General features: G+C 43.4%; 1 protein-coding gene across 6 annotated transcripts in view; it reads right to left on the bottom strand.

The window, feature by feature from the left end:
• Window positions 1–17,080, bottom strand: part of LOC100511937 (phosphatidylinositol 3-kinase regulatory subunit gamma) — a 134,409-nt gene that overhangs the window by 3,861 nt on the left and 113,468 nt on the right. For 4 of the 6 annotated variants that reach the window (XM_013999442.2, XM_021096719.1, XM_013999444.2 and 1 more), the window contains exons 8-9: window positions 7,088–7,162; window positions 6,499–6,669 (exon numbers count right to left, since the gene is read on the bottom strand). In XM_013999442.2, coding sequence (XP_013854896.1) covers window positions 6,499–6,669; window positions 7,088–7,162 — 246 coding nt within the window. Of the gene's footprint in view, window positions 1–35; window positions 116–142; window positions 234–6,498; window positions 6,670–7,087; window positions 7,163–17,080 lie in introns of those variants that run through there. The other 2 variants (XM_021096722.1, XM_021096723.1) reach the window with 2 other exon arrangements.

The following is a 17,080-nucleotide window of genomic DNA, read 5'->3' as shown; positions in this document are numbered from 1 at the left end:
CCACCCCTACGGACTCGTCACGGAGACACCCTCACCTCCCACCAGACCTGGTGGAGCTAAAATGGATGGCTGCATTTAGTCACTCAGCTCTGGACCTTCAGGCGTCAAGGAAGCACTAGAGAGGGGCAGAACAAACCCCCCAAGATTGTTCAGTGCACGCATCCGATGTTTTGAGAAAGCTCACAAGGTGTTCTACAGTCACCACTATCTAACTCCAGAGTGTTTTCACCGCCCTGAAAAGAAAGCAGGTATCCATTAGCAGTCGGGGTTCCTCCCTCCCCCAGACCCTGGCAACCATTCATCTACGTTCTGTCGCTATGGATTTGCCTCTTCCGGACATTCCAGTGTCCCTCAATCTTTTGCGTCTGGCTTCTTTCACTCAGCACACCGCTTTCAACGTTCTTCTACCTGGCGGCATGTGTGTGGATACTTCATCCTTCTCATGGCTGAGGCATATTTCATTGCCTGGATATACCACGATTGGGTTACCCATTCGTCAAGTACTGGACAGGGGATCAAACCTGCGTAGTGGTGCTACAGAGATGCCCAAATTCCACTGGGCTACAAGCAGGAACTCGAGCTGCACCATTTTAAATTCCCGCCAGGAGTTCCCGTCGTGGCGCAGTGGTTAACGAATCCGACTAGGAACCATGAGGTTGCGGGTTCGGTCCCTGCCCTTGCTCAGTGGGTTAACGATCCGGCGTTGCTGTGAGCTGTGGTGTAGGTTGCAGACGCGCTCGGATCCAGCATTGCTGTGGCTCTGGTGTAGGCCAGTGGCTACAGCTCTGATTCGACCCCTAGCCAGGGAACCTCCATATGCCGCGGGAGCGGCCCAAAGAAATAGCAAAAAGACAAAATAAATAAATTCCCGCCAGCGATGCAGAAGGGCTCCGATTTCTCCACATCCTTGTCAACATTTACTGCTGCCCATCTTTCTGATTAGAGTCATCCTTGCAGTATCTCACTGTGGTTCTGATTTATACTTCCCTTAATGACAAATGATATCAAGCATCTTTTCAAATGCTTATTGGCCATTTATGTATCTTCTTTAAAGAAATGTCTATTTGAGGAGTTCCCATCATGGCGCAGTGGTTAACGAATCTGACTAAGAACCATGAGGTTGCGGCTTCAATCCCTGGCCTTGCTCAGTGGGTGAAGGATCTGGTGTTGCCGTGAGCTGTGGTGTAGGTCGCAGACACGGCTCAGATCTGGCATTGCTGTGGCTCTGGCGTAGGCCACTGGCTACAGCTCCGACTGGACCCCTAGTCTGGAAACCTCCATATGCCTCGGGAGTGGCCCTAGAAAAGGCAAAAAAAAAAAAAAAAAAAAAAAAAGACAAGAAATGTCTATTTGAGGAGTTCCTGTCATGGCTCAGTGGTTAACGAACCCAACTAGCATCCATGAAGATGTAGGTTTGATCCCTGGCTTTGCTCAGTGGGTTAAGGATCTGGCGTTGCCGTGAGCTGTCATGTAAGGTTGCAGATGCGGCTCAAATCCCACATTGCTATGGCTGTGTGGTGTAGGCCAGTGGCCACAGCTCCAACTCAACCCCTAGCCTGAAACCTCCATATGCTGCGGGTGTGGCCCTAAACGACAAAAAAAAAAAAAAAAAAAAACAGAAATGTCTATTTGAATCTTTTGCCCATTTTTATTTTACATTATTTTACTTTTTAGGGATACACCTGCAGCATGTGGAAGTTACCAGGCTAGGGGTAAAATTGGAGCTACAGCTGCCGGCCTATGGCACAGTCAGGTTCATTACCGCTAAGCCATGACAGGAACTCCCCTGCCTATTTTTAAATTGGGGCATTTGTGGAGTTCCCCTTGTGGTTCAGTGGGTTAATGGCCTGAAGCTGTCTCCCTGAGGGTGCAGGTTCGAGCCCTGGCCTGGCTCAGTGCGTTAAGGATCCAGCATTGCTTCAAGCTGGAGCACGGTCACGGATGAAGCTCAGATCCAGTGTTGCTATGGCTGTGGCGTAGGCCTGCAGCTGCAGCTCCAGTTTGACCCCAGGAACTTTCATATGCTGCAACTAAGGCCATTAAAAGAACATAAATTGGGGCATTTTTATATTTATTGTTAATAAAGAGTTCTTTCTATATTAGACACTAACTAGTTGCTTAGAAATATGATTTGCAAACAGCTTCTCCCATTCTGTGAGTGGTCTTTTCACTTTGACAGTGTCTTTAGTTATGGTGAAGTCCAATTTACCTGTTTTTTCTTTTGATGTTTACGCTTTTGATGTATGAGACAACTGCCTGACCCACAAGCATAAAAGATTTATGTTTATGTTTTCTCCTAAACGTTCCATCTTTTAGCTCTTACATTTGTGTTCTATGATACATTTTTTTTTGGTCTTTGGTCTTTTTTAGGGCTGCACCTGCAGCATGTGGAGGTTCCCAGGCTAGGGGTTGAATCGGAGCTTGCCGGACTACCACACAAGATCCGAGCCGCGTCTGCAACCCACACCACAGCTCACGGCAACGCCGGGTCTTTAACCCGCTGAGCAAGGCCAGGGATCAGACCCACATCCTCACAGACACTAGTCAGGTTCATTAACCACCGGGCCATGATGGGAACTCCTGATACATCTTGAATTAATTTTTGCATGTGGCGTGAGGTAGGTCCACCCTCATTCTTTCACAAGTTGTGCGCCAGCTGTCAGCACTGTATGTTGAAATGACTATTTTCGCCCCTGAATGGTCTTGAGACCCTTGCTGAAAACCCACTGACCATAAATGTAAGACTTTATTTCTTGGCTCTCAATTCTATTCATGGCTCTACATGTTATGCCAGCATCTCACAATTGTTATTACTGGAGCTTTGTTGTAAGTTTTGAAATTGGGAGGTGTACCTCAACTCTTTTCTTTCAAAATTATTTTAGCTATTCTGGGTCCCTTACATTCTCACACGGATTTGAGGCCCGTCTTGCCAATTCGGTAAAAAGCCAGCTGAGATTTTTTTTATGTGGATTACACTGAGCATGTAGATCGATTAGTGGGAGGTACTGTCACATCAACAACACTGTGTCATCCGAGCCATGAGCACAGGATGTGTTTTCACTTATCTAGTTCTTTCAGTGATGTTTCAGTTTTCACTGTACAGCTCTTGCCTTTTTTTTTTTTTTTTTTAATGTCTTTTTGCCTTTTTTAGGGCCACTTCCCGCGGCATATGAAGGATCCCGGGCTACGGGTCTAACTGGAGCTGTAGCCACCAGCCTACACCAAAGCCACAGCAACACAGGATCCGAGCCACATCTGCGACCTACACCATAGCTCACAGCAACGCCGGATCCTTAACCCACTAAGCAAGGCCAGGGATAGAACCCGCAACCTCACGGTTCCTAGTTGGATTTGTTAACCACTGAGCCACGACGGGAACTCTTGCATTTCTTTTTTTTAAAACCTAGACATTTTATCATTTTTGTGTTATTGTAAATAGCATGTCATTTCACTTTCAGATTGTTCACTACTAGCATATAAAAATGCAAATAATTTTTGTATCCTCATCTTTTAACCTCCAAGCTTGCCGAACTCATGTATTAGCAATAATGGTTTACTTCTTCCTTTTCAATCTGGATACATTTTACTTCTTTTTCTTGCCTAAATGCCCCAGCATTCTTCCGTACAGTGATTAAAAGTGGAGAAAGCACACATACTGACCTTCCTCCTGATCTTAAAGGAAAGCATTCAGCCTTCATTTCTGTTCTAATATTTATTATTCCCTTCCTCATGCTTGCTTGGGTTGTTACTGATGTAAGATCTTTTTTAAATGCAAATGTTTACAGTTATAAATTTCCCTTTTGACAATGACTTAGCTGCATTTTGTAAGTTAGTACTTGGTGTTTCTCTTTTTAACCCATCTCAAAGTATCTTCTCATTTCCCCCGTTTCCTTTTTTTGACTATCAGTTCTTTAGGGGCGTGTTGTTTACTGACTGGATTTGTGAAGTTCCAAAATTTCCTTCTGTTTTTAATTTCTAATTTATTTCCATTGTAGTTATGGAGAGTATATTTTGTATGACTTCAAACCTTTTAAATTTATTAAGACTTGTGGCCTAAACTGTGGTCTAGCCTGGATAATGTTTCATGTGCATGTGAAAGAATGCATACTCTGCTGCAGGTAGAGGGAATGTTCTGGAGATGTCTGTTAGATGCAGTTTTGTAGTTTTTTTCACACCTTCTGCTTCCCCATTGATCTGTCTCACTGTTCTATCCCTCATCAAATTTCTTTCCCCAAACGGTCACAAGTGCTCACTACCAGCCTCCCTCACCTAGTGGAATGCATGTTTTGCTGGCTGCAGGTCTTCAGGTGAGACTACTAACTACAGAGTTAGGAAATTTCTTCTGAGGCTTCTTAGTGATGTCATCAACAGAAATTAAAATGGAAAATTAAGTGTCATGCCTTGACATCCTACTGCGTGATCATTTTAATTCTGCTATGAAAATCTCCTTTTAAAAAACTAAATTATTTAGATCCCTAGCTTCGGCAAATGTCCTAAGTAAACTGGGAAATCACTGTCAGCGGGTTTTCTATCGCTGGAGTGGTTGGCAAACAAATGGAAGCTTTGTGATGACAGACATTTTTGCTTCCAATTATCCCCAAAGTGAATCCCAGTATGATATATGACTGCAGCTGGGTTTCATAAGGGAAATCCACATGCTACAGACTTGAGTCTTGTCGGGTCTGTGACTAAAAGGAGACAAAGAACACAGCTCTCCCAATATGGTCCAGCTGCTCTTCAGTCTTCCAGGAATTGGCTGAACTTTCTCCGCCAGAATTAGTTTCTCATGCACACACCTATTAGTGATACCTATGTCACCGTGATTCTATTCACCTTGGATACTTAATGGTCAAATGAAGAAACATGGTACAAAAGAAAAATGTGGGCTCTGAAACCACGTAAAGTTGAAATCAAACTCTGACTGCATGACACAAATAGACCACTGAGGACCAGATGAATCTAAGGCACCTGAGCACTCTGTTGATATGTATGTCATTTTTTTTTTTTTTTTTTTGGTCTTTTTGCCATTTCTTGGGCCGCTCCCATGGCATATGGAGGTTCCCAGGTTAGGGGTCAAATCAGAGCTGTAGCCACCAGCCACGGCCACAGCCACAGCCACAGCAACGCAGGGATCCAAGCTGAGTCTGCAACCCACACCACAGCTCTCGGCAACGCAGGATCCCTAACCCACTGAGAGCAAGGCCAGGGATCGAACCTGCAACCTCATGGTTCCTAGTCGGATTCGTTAACCACTGAGCCACGACAGAAATTCCAATATGAATGTCTTTTTGTCTGTCCTCACCACCTTATCCTCTTGGAAGGCAAAATCCTTTTGTCATCTTTGCCTTCTGCCATGTCCACTGGTAACATCATTACCATGATAATACTAATAGATAACATTTACTTATTATGTTCCGATCAAAGCATATTACATTACAGGTATTTACTCATGTAATCCTCACAAAAATCCTTCAGTAAACAGATATTATTATTATCCCTATTTTACAGATAAGGAAACTAGGCAAAGAAAGGTTAAATAACTTACTTGAGGTCACACATCTGCTAAGGAGGAGTCAGGATTTGAATCCAGTATATCTGGCCCCAGACTTCTTTCATGACCACTCTAAGTATGGTCTTTGTCAATGAAAACATTTGCCTTTTTAAGGAATAAATAGAACACCAAGGCAAAATCTGTCTGAGGCATGATTAGTTGTCCCCAGAATTTCACTTTTCATCAAAAGGAAAATAGGCTTTTCCAGAGTCATGAGATCATCTTACAGAAAATGCTCAAGATTTTGTATCTCTACCCCAATAGAATACTATTTAAGTACAAATTTTAGATCATTTTTTTACTTTTAGTAAGAACAGTCATATTTAGTCAAGCCCTTCTTAATCTGACAACGAAGGCCAAGTTAGACATGCAGGAGAAGGAATTAAATGACTCAAAAGAATTACATGATCTTTTCAATTGATTATCTCAAATTACTTTTTTTTTTCCCCCCGCTTTTTAGGGCTGTACTTGTGGCATATGGAATTTCCCAGACTAGGGGTCAGTCAGAGCTGCAGCTTCCAGCCTAAGTCACATCCACAGCAACACCAGATTGGAGCCGTGTCTACGACCTACACCACAACTCATGGTGATGCCAAGATTCTTAATCCACAGAGTGAGGCCAAAGATCGAACCTGCATCCTCATGGATACTAGTCGGGTTTGTAACCCAGGGCACCACAACAGGAACTCCTCAAATTACTTTTCACAGGTACCTGAAATCCAAGGGCAACAGTGATGTACCTGGCCTGCTTACTGTTTTAATTACAATCCCTGCAAATAATCCAGATGGTATTTCTCCTGAAGCCACTGTTTTCTTGGTAGACATATTAATGGTCTAAGCCATGGTTCCTTACTTACTTCAACTGGTCTGATCTGAACTTTTGAGGGCTGATTTTCTATTAATCAATGCAGAAGTTTTCAAAATGCCATCCCCCAGAGAAGACTTACACCACAGAGCAAGCGTAGCATCCTTTCTTGCTACTCTCCCGAATTAAGAAGGCGCCATCGGGCTTCCCATAAAGCAGATCCTCTGCTTGTACTCGATTGACATCCTCAACGAACCAGGTTTTCTCATCATAATGGGGCAGATTTTCATCTTCCTCATTGACAAAATAGGTCCTAAAAATTAAACGTTAGAATATTACTCTAACAATCAGGTTACTTATATCTAAAAGCAAATTCATCAACAAAACTTTCTTCCAAATCTTTAACCACAAATGACAGAGTGAAATTGAGTCAGTTGGGTGTTTTTTAACAACTTTGCTTTTATGCAGTAAGCACAGAACTCACATATTTCATCCAATAACCTGACACATGAATGTCTGAATGAGTAATGCTTATGTATCCAGGTTTCACACAGCTTAGCAGGTCTCTGAACCTACAGGGTACTCTTGAGGCCAATTCAACCTAAAGAGGTGCAAAGTTCTTGATTCAGTGTCCCCAACTAACAAAGAGAATCAACACTTAGTATGTATTAGAAGTCTCATGTCATACTGGGAACAAAGTCCTCTGACAAAAAGGTACAAAGAGAACTTACTCATCAGCATCCTCATTCTTGATTCCCAGCCAGGCATTCAGGCGTTTCTGTCTCACTCCTTTGTGATTGAGCCACCTGCCAGACGGAAGACAGCAGAGTCAGTATCTAGGCAAACTCTGCCTGGACAAAGCAGACATATCCAAGACAACCAAACTTTCAGAGCCCAGGAACTTCTTATTTTTCCCAGTCCCACTAAGAATGGCCAGAGATTTCCCTAAACTAGCTTCTCCATTACTTTTCCTTCACCTTTCTGCAAAAAGGCAGAAACACAGCTTGCGACTTGAAACAGGCACTTCTTCCACTTCTCATTTTCCTCTTCTTTCTTTTGCCCATGGCATACGCAAGTTCCTGGGCCAAGGACTGAATCTGAGCCTCACCTGTCACAGCTGTGGTGAGGCCAGGTCCTTAACCCACTGCGCTGGGCCAGGGACTGATCCCTCACCTCCGCAGCAACCCAAACAGAGGTGCAGTCAGATTCCTAACCTACTGCACCGCAATGGCAACACCTCACTTTACTTTCTAGAAAGTTACGGCATCACAATCATTGTACAACTATAAATGTAATAAATTCATTGAGTGATAAGATAAAAATAAAATAAATTTTTAAAAATTTTTTAAAAAAGGAAAGTTGTAGCATCACAAACACACACATACTTTCACTTAAACACAATGGGACACTCCTTGCTGAAATCATTAGTTAGGTGCGCACAGCGTCACATCTGCAATCTCCACCAAGCCAGAGGACACGACTCCTCTGTGGCCTACTGTATTGCGTTTAATAGTCTAAAACAGCATCTCAAGGTCTATTTTTACACCTAAGAAAGCACAAGACATTCAGGGTGGCAATCTGAGTAATTCACCCAAATTTACTTCATCACTAGGCAAATCATTGTATTTTAAAATAGAGCAACGATTTTGGAGTTCCCGTCGTGGCGCAGTGGTTAACGAATCCGACTAGGAACCATGAGGTTGCGGGTTCGGTCCCTGCCCTTGCTCAGTGGGTTAACGATCCGGCGTTGCCGTGAGCTGTGGTGTAGGTTGCAGACGCGGCTCAGATCCTGCGTTGCTGTGCCTCTGGCGTAGGCCGGTGGCTACAGCTCCGATTCAACCCGTAGCCTGGGAACCTCCATATGCCGCGGGAGCGGCCCAAGAAATAGCAACAACAACAAAAGACAAAAAGACAAAAAAAATTAAAAAAAAATAAAATAAAATAGAGCAACGATTTCGATGTAAAATGACATAAAGCGTTACATTTAGTTCCACGGACTCGGACGACGGTCTAAAACTTGAGTGTAGGAAACTCTTTCATCCCACCGCCCCCAACCAGGCTCCTGATCGTTCAGGCCTCATCATACACATCAACTCAGGGAGGATCTCCCTAATTGTGCCAACGGTCACGTCACGCTCCATATTTTCCCTTATTTCACCATCTTCATGGCACTTGCCTGAAATTCATTATTTAATATTTTTACTTTCTGGCTCTGCTCACGGCATGGGAAGTTCCTGAGCCTGATGAAACCTGAGCCGCAGTGGGGACAACGCCATGTCTTTAACCTGCTGAGCCACCAAGGAACCCCCTTGGTATTTATGTCTGTCTCGCTCACTAAAATGTAAGCTGCTGTAAAGGAAAGGATCTGTCCTGGTCACAGCCACTCCAAATGCTGACACCAGTGCCAGCACAGAGTAGGCAGTCAACAGGCAGGAAGTACTGGTAGGGAGGCTGCTTTTAACAGAATCTGCAGAAAGGTCGTCTTATGTGTCTTTCTGACCCAAGTACACTAGATAACTTGGCATCACACCTAATTTTAAAGTTCTTTTAGACAGACTCCTCATGGTTCCTAGTCGGATTCGTTAACCACTGCGCCACGACGGGAACTCCTATATAAGCCTTTCTCAGTAAGACCTGTTCTTCAGTTAACCTGGATTTCATTTTTTTATGCTCAGTGAAACTGAAAACAATCAGCATATATATGATCTTGATAGAATTTATTTAATAACAAACTCCTTCCTACACCATCATTTCTCTTAGCAAAATATCCAGATACCTTCCTCTGAACATTCCTATCATCCGAAGTTTTCTAGCCTGGAAGGGCTGCTCCTTCCGTTGTGAAAGAGACAAGCCCACTGGATAACAGGTGTGAAATAAACAAAAGGCACCGCCTTTTCTCGGGTCCCCATTTTCTCTCAGCCACCAGCCTCTTTACACTGAACCTCCCTTCCTGCCACAGGAATGTTAGGGCTCCAGGAAAATCCAGGAGAAAGAGAAAAATATTTTGGTTCATCCTCACGTGACACAGGCAACTTTTCTAATCTCCCAAACATCCACCTCAAATTCTTCTATATAGTTCTGAGTCCTTAAACATCCAATAACAATGCCGGGTACTAACTAGCTTTTATTTTTATTTTTATTTTTCTGTCTTTTCAGGGCCGCACCCGCAGCATATGGAAGTTCCCAGGTTAGGGGTCTAATCAGCTACAGCTGCCAGCCTACTCCACAGCCACAGCATCTGAGCCGCGTCTGCAACCTACACCACAGCTCACAGCAACGCCGGATCCTTAACCCACAGAGCAAGGCCAGGGATCGAACCCGCAACCTCAGGGATCCTCGTCAGGGCTCGTTGACCACTGAGCCATGACGAGAACTCCAAGTAAATGTGTTAATTCATGTTTAACTCACCATTACTGAGTAATGTCTAGATCACATGTAAAGCAGTACATTCTAGAGGAAAAACCTGAACAGAGTATCAGACTAACACCCAGTTCTCATTCTGCAGCTAATTGTGTGGTCTTTTTCTTTGTTTATTCTAATAAAGGTATAAAGTTGAAGTTACAACATAAATTCAGTACACATAGATTAACTTATTTTCCTTATATTCAGTTTCATTTCTCAATATTCTCTTCTAAAAAAACAGGGAAAATACTCCTCCCATAGCGTAAAGTGAAGTTATCTTAAGAAAAACTAAGAAAAAAATAGCTGTTGTTAGCATATCCTTACCTAGACTCCACTCCAACTCCAATCAAACTATCATTTTGTTTACTGCATACTATGACATTTTGCTTAATTTATATCAGTTAGGGTCTTGGCTAAGAGCAGAAGATACAAACTGATATTTGAGCAGAGTTTATAATTTACAAAGGTCTGGAGAAGTTTCAGAAGAGCTCCCAAGGGATAATGCAGTACCCGGGGCTAGCCATAGTGGGAAGCCTTGACCTGCTGGCATGGCAGAGTCACAGGAGAGCGCAGTTACTGGAGCTCGGAGAGGACTGTATGCAGGGTGCCACCTTTGGTAGAGAGTGGGGGACACAGCCAACTCGCAGGGATCACACAGGGAGGAGCCAGAAAATAAATGCTCTGACTTCACTCTCTCTCTCTGCCCTTTCATCTCTGGCCAGTGCCTCCAAATGGCCCAAACTAATTAGAGGCCAGAGTGCAAACAGATTCATTTTCTTGGGCACAGAGCAGGATGGAGAAAGATGGAAAGTAGAAACAATTGAAAATCCCATCACACCCTTTGAAATGTATTAACTTTAGGTGGACTTTTTTCTAGGGCTTCTTTTCCTCGGATAAAGAAGGTAGGTGGCTTCCTGTGCTCAAAGAGTGTTTGGCCAGCATAAGAGAATGGGACTTTTCAATGGCTTGCCTTTTACATTTTAACGTAAGACATAACTAACTTTTGCAGTCACAATTCCTTCAGAATTCCTCATACACACTGCCGCCCCATCCTGCTTCTCCAATTTTGTATTTGGGAAGGTCACCTCTTGGAGCTATGTGTAAGATGACATTTATTCAAATTTAATCTTATGATATTCAATTTGGATCACAGTTTCAGCATCCTGGGATATTTCTGGAGTCTGATATTTTATCATCTATCTTATCAGCTGCTTTCCCCAGCTTTCTGTCACACTTAAATGTGATCCGCTGCTAATGACCATCTGGTCGTTGATAATACTGCTTTTTTGTTTGTCTTTTTTTTTAGGGCTGCAGCAACAGCATATGGAAGTTTCCGGGCCAGGGGTCAAATTGGAGCTGTAGCTGCTGGCCTACACCACAGCTCATGGCAAGGCCAGATCCTTCACCCATGGAGCGAGGCCAGGGAGTGAACCCGCTTCCTCATGGATACTAGTCAGATTTGCTTCCGCTGAGCCACGATGGGAACTCCCAATAATGTTCCTTTAGATGTGGCTGTGCATAGACTCCTGCCGCTGATGGCAATCATTCACGGTTTATTAGGTGAGACCAAGTTGTGCTGCAGGACCAAACTAACCGTGTGCTCCCACCAGCCCTTCTTTATGATTCAATATTCTCTTTTAAAAAAACAGGAAAAATACTACTCCCATGGCATAAAGTGAAGTTATCTTAAGAAAAACTAAAGAGAAAAAAATAGCTGTTGTTAGCATATCCTTACCTAGACTCCACCCCATTAAGTACGAGAAAAAAATAGGTATATATGGCAGCCATCAACCCAGCTACTACTCTCCAAGAAGAAAGGAGCTTGTGTTTTATTATACCAAGAAAGAAGATTAAATTGAGCAATCCCTGAGGGAGCAGTGTGTATGGGCGGGGGGGGAGAAATAGTAAAAAAAAAAAAAAAAACCACTCTGAGGTGGAAGCAGTAGTCTTAGAAGAGAACTTATGCTTCCCTAGAGTCTGGCTAAAGTTATTAGAGGGGGTGGCAGAAGCCCAAGCCCAAGGCACCCTGGATGGAAGACAAGAAGATTTCAAGATGCAGAATCTCCTGGTGGCCAAGGAGAGAACTGTAAAAAGTACCTCTGAATCTTCTGGAATTCCCTATTAACCAAAGGCAGGACCCAGGGCTGAGGCACAAGGGAAGCACCCAGTGATGGCAGTGCTGAGAGACAAAAAAACTTGCACTCCCCTAGTTTCCTGGCATTACTTCAGGATGACATTCTCACATGATCTGTGTGTGTGTACACACGTGAATGCATGCACACTCACGCAGAGGAGGCAGGAAAATCCTAATCCTAACTGAGATCAAATACTTCTCATATAACCAGGCACGTAAGAGCTTAGAATAAATTACTTCTAACTTAAAGAGGAATACAACTTGTCTTGCACCCAGTTTACAGAACTTTGCACTCCCTATATATATAGTGGGATAACTAAGACATCCTGAAAAGAAAACTTACTTTTTATTTTTGTCTTTTTGCCATTTCTTGGGCCACTCCCGCGGCATATGGAGGTTCCCAGGCTAGGAGTGGAATCGGAGCCATAGCCATCGGCCTACACCAGAACCACAGCAACTCAGGGTCCCAGCCACATCTGTGACCTACACCATAGCTCATGGCAACGCCAGATCCTTAACCCACTGAGCAAGGCCAGGGATCGAACCCACAACTTCATGGTTCCTAGTTGAATTCGTTAACCACTACGCCACGACGGGAACTCCTGAAAACTTACTTCTTATAATGTATAGTTGTAAGAGATAAATTAAGAATAAAAAGAAAAATAAACAAATGGGACCTACTCAAACTTCAAAGTTTCTGCACAGCAAAGGAAACCCTAAACAACACAAAAAGACAACCCACAGAATGGGAGAAAATCTTTGCAAGTGAAACGACTGACAAGGGATTCATCTCCAAAATTTATAAACAACTTCTGAAGCACCATACCAAAAAAACAAACAACCCATCCAAAAATGGGCAGAAGGTCTAAACAGACAAAGAAGAGATACAGATGGCCGAGAAACACATGAAAAGATGTTTAGCGTCACTCATTATTAGAGAGATGCACATCAAAACCACGATGAGGTACCACCTTACACCAGCCAGAATGGCCATCATCCAAAAGTCTACAGACAATAAGTGCTGCAGAGGGTGTGGAGAAAAAGGAACACTAGTACACTGTTGGTGGGATTGTAAATTGGTGCAACCACTGTGGAAAGCAGTATGGAGATTCCTCAGAAAACTAAAAATAGAACTACCATTTGATCCAGCAATCCCACTCCTGGGCATCTATCCAGAGAAAGCCACGACTCGCAAAGACACATGTACTTCAATGTTCATTGCAGCACTGTTTACAATAGCCAAGACACGGAAACAACCTAAATGTCCATCAAGAGAGGAGTGGATCCAGAAGATGTGGTACATATACACAATGGAATATTACTCAGCCATCAAAAGGAACGAAATCCCAGCATTTTTAGCAACATGGATGGACCTAGAAACTATCATGCTAAGTGAAGTCAGCCATACAATGAGATTCCAACATCAAATGCTTTCACTGACATGTGGAATCTGAAAAAAGGACAGACGAAACTTCTTTGCAGAACAGATGCTGACTCACAGACATAGAAAAACTTATGGTCTCCGGAGGAGACAGTTTGGGGTGTGGGGGGATCTGCTTGGGCTGTGGGATGGAAATCCTGTGAAATCAGATTGTTATGATCATTATACAACTACAGATGTGATAAATTCATTTGAGTAACAAAAAAATGAAAAATAAAAAGAGAGAGATAAATTAAGGAATGATCACTATTTTAAAAGCCTCAGCAGAAGATGATGGGAGATGACGGAAGATGAGAAAAAGAATGTAACATACGTATGACTGGGTCCCTTTGCCGAATAGCAGAAATTTGCACAATACAGTAAATCAACTATACTCTATAAAATTTTCTTAGGAGTTCCCGTCGTGGCGCAATGGTTAACGAATCCAACTAGGAACCATGAGGTTGCGGGTTCAATCCCTGCCCTTGCTCAGTGGGTTAACGATCCAGCATTGCCGTGAGCTGTGGTGTAGGTCGCAGACGCGGCTCGGATCTCGAGTTGCTGTGGCTCTGGCGTAGGCTGGCAGCTATAGCTCCGATTAGACCCCTAGCCTGGGAACCTCCATATGCCGCGGGAGCGGCCCAAGAAATGGCAAAAAGACACATACACACAAAAAAATTTTCTTAAAAGCCCAGACCAGGAGTTCCCACTGTGGCACAACAGGATCAGTGACATCTTGGGAGCGCTGGGACACAGGTTCGATCCCCGGCCTGGCACAGTTGGTTAAGGATCCAGTGTTGCTGCAGCTGCAGCTTAGGCTGCAACTGAACCTCAGATTTGATCCCTAGCCTGGGAACTTCATATGCGCCAGGGTGAACCAAAAAGAAAAAAAAAAAACAACCAACCCAGAGAGTTACTGTGCGGTTCACAGGGTTAAGAACCCAACTAGTATCCGCTAGTATGCAGGTTTGATCCCTGGCCTCAATCAGTGGATTAAGGATCCAGTGTTGTCATGAGCTGTGGTGTAGGTCACAGATGTGGCTCGGATCCTGTGTTGCTATGCCTGTGGCAGTGGCATAGGCCAGCAGCTACAGTTCTAATTCAACCTCTAGCCTGGGAACTTCCACATGCCACAAGTGCCGCCCTAAAAAGCAAAAAATACCCAAAAACAAAAAACCCCAGACCATCACTGATGAAAATGTAAAACCGTGCAGCCACTCTGGAAAAGTCTGGCAGTTCCCCAGTTAAGCAGAGTTACACTATTGACCCAGAAGTACCACTCACTGACCTATACTCAGGAGAACTGAACACATGTCCACATAAAAACTTGTACACAAATGTTAAAGCAGCATCATTCACTACATCCAAAAGGTGGAAACAACCCAAATGCCCAGCAACTGATGAACAGTTAAACGGAAATGCTTAACATCCATGCAATGGAACATTACTCAGCCATTAACAAGGAATGAAGTACTGATAACGTGCTATACATAGATGACCCTTGAAAACATTATGCTGACTGAAAAAAGCCTCTCCTGAAACACTACATATCATATGATTCCATGTATGTGAAATGTTCAAAACTCACAGAGACAGAAGATAGATTAATGGTTGCTCAGGGCCGAAGGGAACAGAGTTACAGGGGCATGACAGGTAAAGGGCACACGGTTTCTTTCTGTGGTAATGGAAGTGTTCCAAAATGTGATGCTTGTACATATCTGTGAAGGTACTGAAGATATTTAATTCAACTTTAAATGGGTGAAATGTATGGGATGCAAACCATATCTCAATGAAGTTGTTTCAAAAAACAGAACACGGGGAGTTCCCATCGTGGTGCAGGGGAAACGAATCCGACTAGGAACCATGAAGTTGAGGTTGCAGGTTCGATCCCTGGCCTTAGTGCGTTAAGGATCCGGCATTGCCATGAGCTGTGGTATAGGTCGCAGATGCGGTTCAGATCTGGTGGTGCTGTGGCTGTGGTGTAGGCCAACGGCTACAGCTCCAATTAGACCCCTAGCCTGGGAACCTCCATATGCCATGCGTGCGGCCCTAAAAAGACACACACAAAAAATAGAACACACCACTCTCTAAACAACTCCCTTACAGCTACAAATTCCCCTAGATCATATTCCTCAAAACTTATCATTAATGCATCTATATTGTTACGGCAAGTTATTCTTTATTCTGAACTTAAGAATTTAGGTTTATGAATATCAAGAAAAGTAAATGGTAATTATGGAAACCTCCATATGCCGTGGGTGCAGCCCTAAATAAAAAAAAGAAAGAAATCTATATTTAAGAAATGAAATTTTGGGAGTTCCCACCATGGTGCAGTGGAAACGAATCTGACTAGGAACCATGAGGTTGCAGGTTTGATCCCTGACCTCACTCAGTGGGTTAAGGATCTGTGTTGCCCTGAACCGTGGTGTAGGTCGCAGACACAGCTTGAATCCCGAGTTGCTATGGCTGTGGCATAGGCCGGCAGCTACAGCTCCAATTTGACCCCTAGCCTGGGACCTCCGTATGCCAAGGGTGTGGCCCTAAAAAGAGACCAAAAAAAAACAAACAAAAAGAATATTCTAGAAATAGTACATTGGGATCTTAGCAGGAAATCTCAAAAAATCTTTGAGAGCTATACAGCAGGAAGTCAGGGGAGCGTCACATGCAAAGGGGACTTAAAGAACTAATGACAATCTCTGGGTGCTGCAGAATTCCAACACATTCCAACTTCAAAACAGGACCAAAGAGACGACCTACTCAGAATCACGCAGCAACAAAACAAGTAGTATAACCGGTCCCCTTCAAGACTGACTATACATTTCAGCACCAGAGCAGATCGAAAGCATCAATGCTAGTGCTGTCTTTGTTAGAGACATCAAGGCACAGACTATGGGACACTGGACTATCTTCCCTGAAGCAACCCTTCCGGAAAAGGTAGTGGTTTTCTGTGTCTCCCTAAGCATCCCAGCAGGAAACTTAGCCATGGCTGGCCACACATGCCACCTAAACTATCTTTTATATACAGCTTACATAACTTGTTAAAGGAACTTGCAAGGTATAGTTTGCCATACTTAGTGATGCTTCTTGGAACAGTATGCTCTTTAATATCTCATCACTTTTTGGTGCTTCCACTCGTTCCTGTGGGTCCGCGGCATAGCCTTTTGGGCCTTTCTTCAGCTTCATTATCGACCAGAACCATGGGAGCATTCAGGGCAGACATATCGTGCTTTTACACAGGGGCACCTCCTTGCCTTTCATCCAAATCTCTTTTTGTACAGTATACGTATCTTGCTTGACTTTTTTTTTTTTTTTTTTTTTTTGGCCACGAGAGCAAACTGAAAGATCCCTACAGGGGACCATTACTAAAACTACTCAGCACAGCGTGGTTAAAACTGTTTGCTCCCAAAACAATCCCCTTAAATTTTCCGCTACTGAAACTCAAGAGCCACTGTCCCAACCTCTAAGTTTGTATTTTATCCCGTCCTCCTTTCTCACACAAAGAAACCCTGAAGTCCATGGAAAACCCAGTCAGAGGCCTTTACTCTCCATCTCCTCCTGCCAAGAGTCTGAACTGAGTGGATTACGTGCATCAAAGTCACCCATAAACATATTTCGTAATAGTCTATACTTTTACCCAGAATTAAACATAATACACTGTCCTTTCTTATGGATTTTCTCCTTCTATGAAGCAGCCATCTGGCCTTCTAAAAATCTAATCCACACATCTTGTTCTGACAATACATCTTTCAACATTTATTTATTTATTTA

Source organism: Sus scrofa, chromosome 6 (assembly GCF_000003025.6).
Source record: "Sus scrofa isolate TJ Tabasco breed Duroc chromosome 6, Sscrofa11.1, whole genome shotgun sequence".
Taxonomy (NCBI): Eukaryota; Metazoa; Chordata; class Mammalia; order Artiodactyla; family Suidae; genus Sus; species Sus scrofa.
The sequence above is the reverse complement of the archived record's forward strand: the minus strand, read 5'-3'. Positions and strand labels throughout refer to the sequence as shown.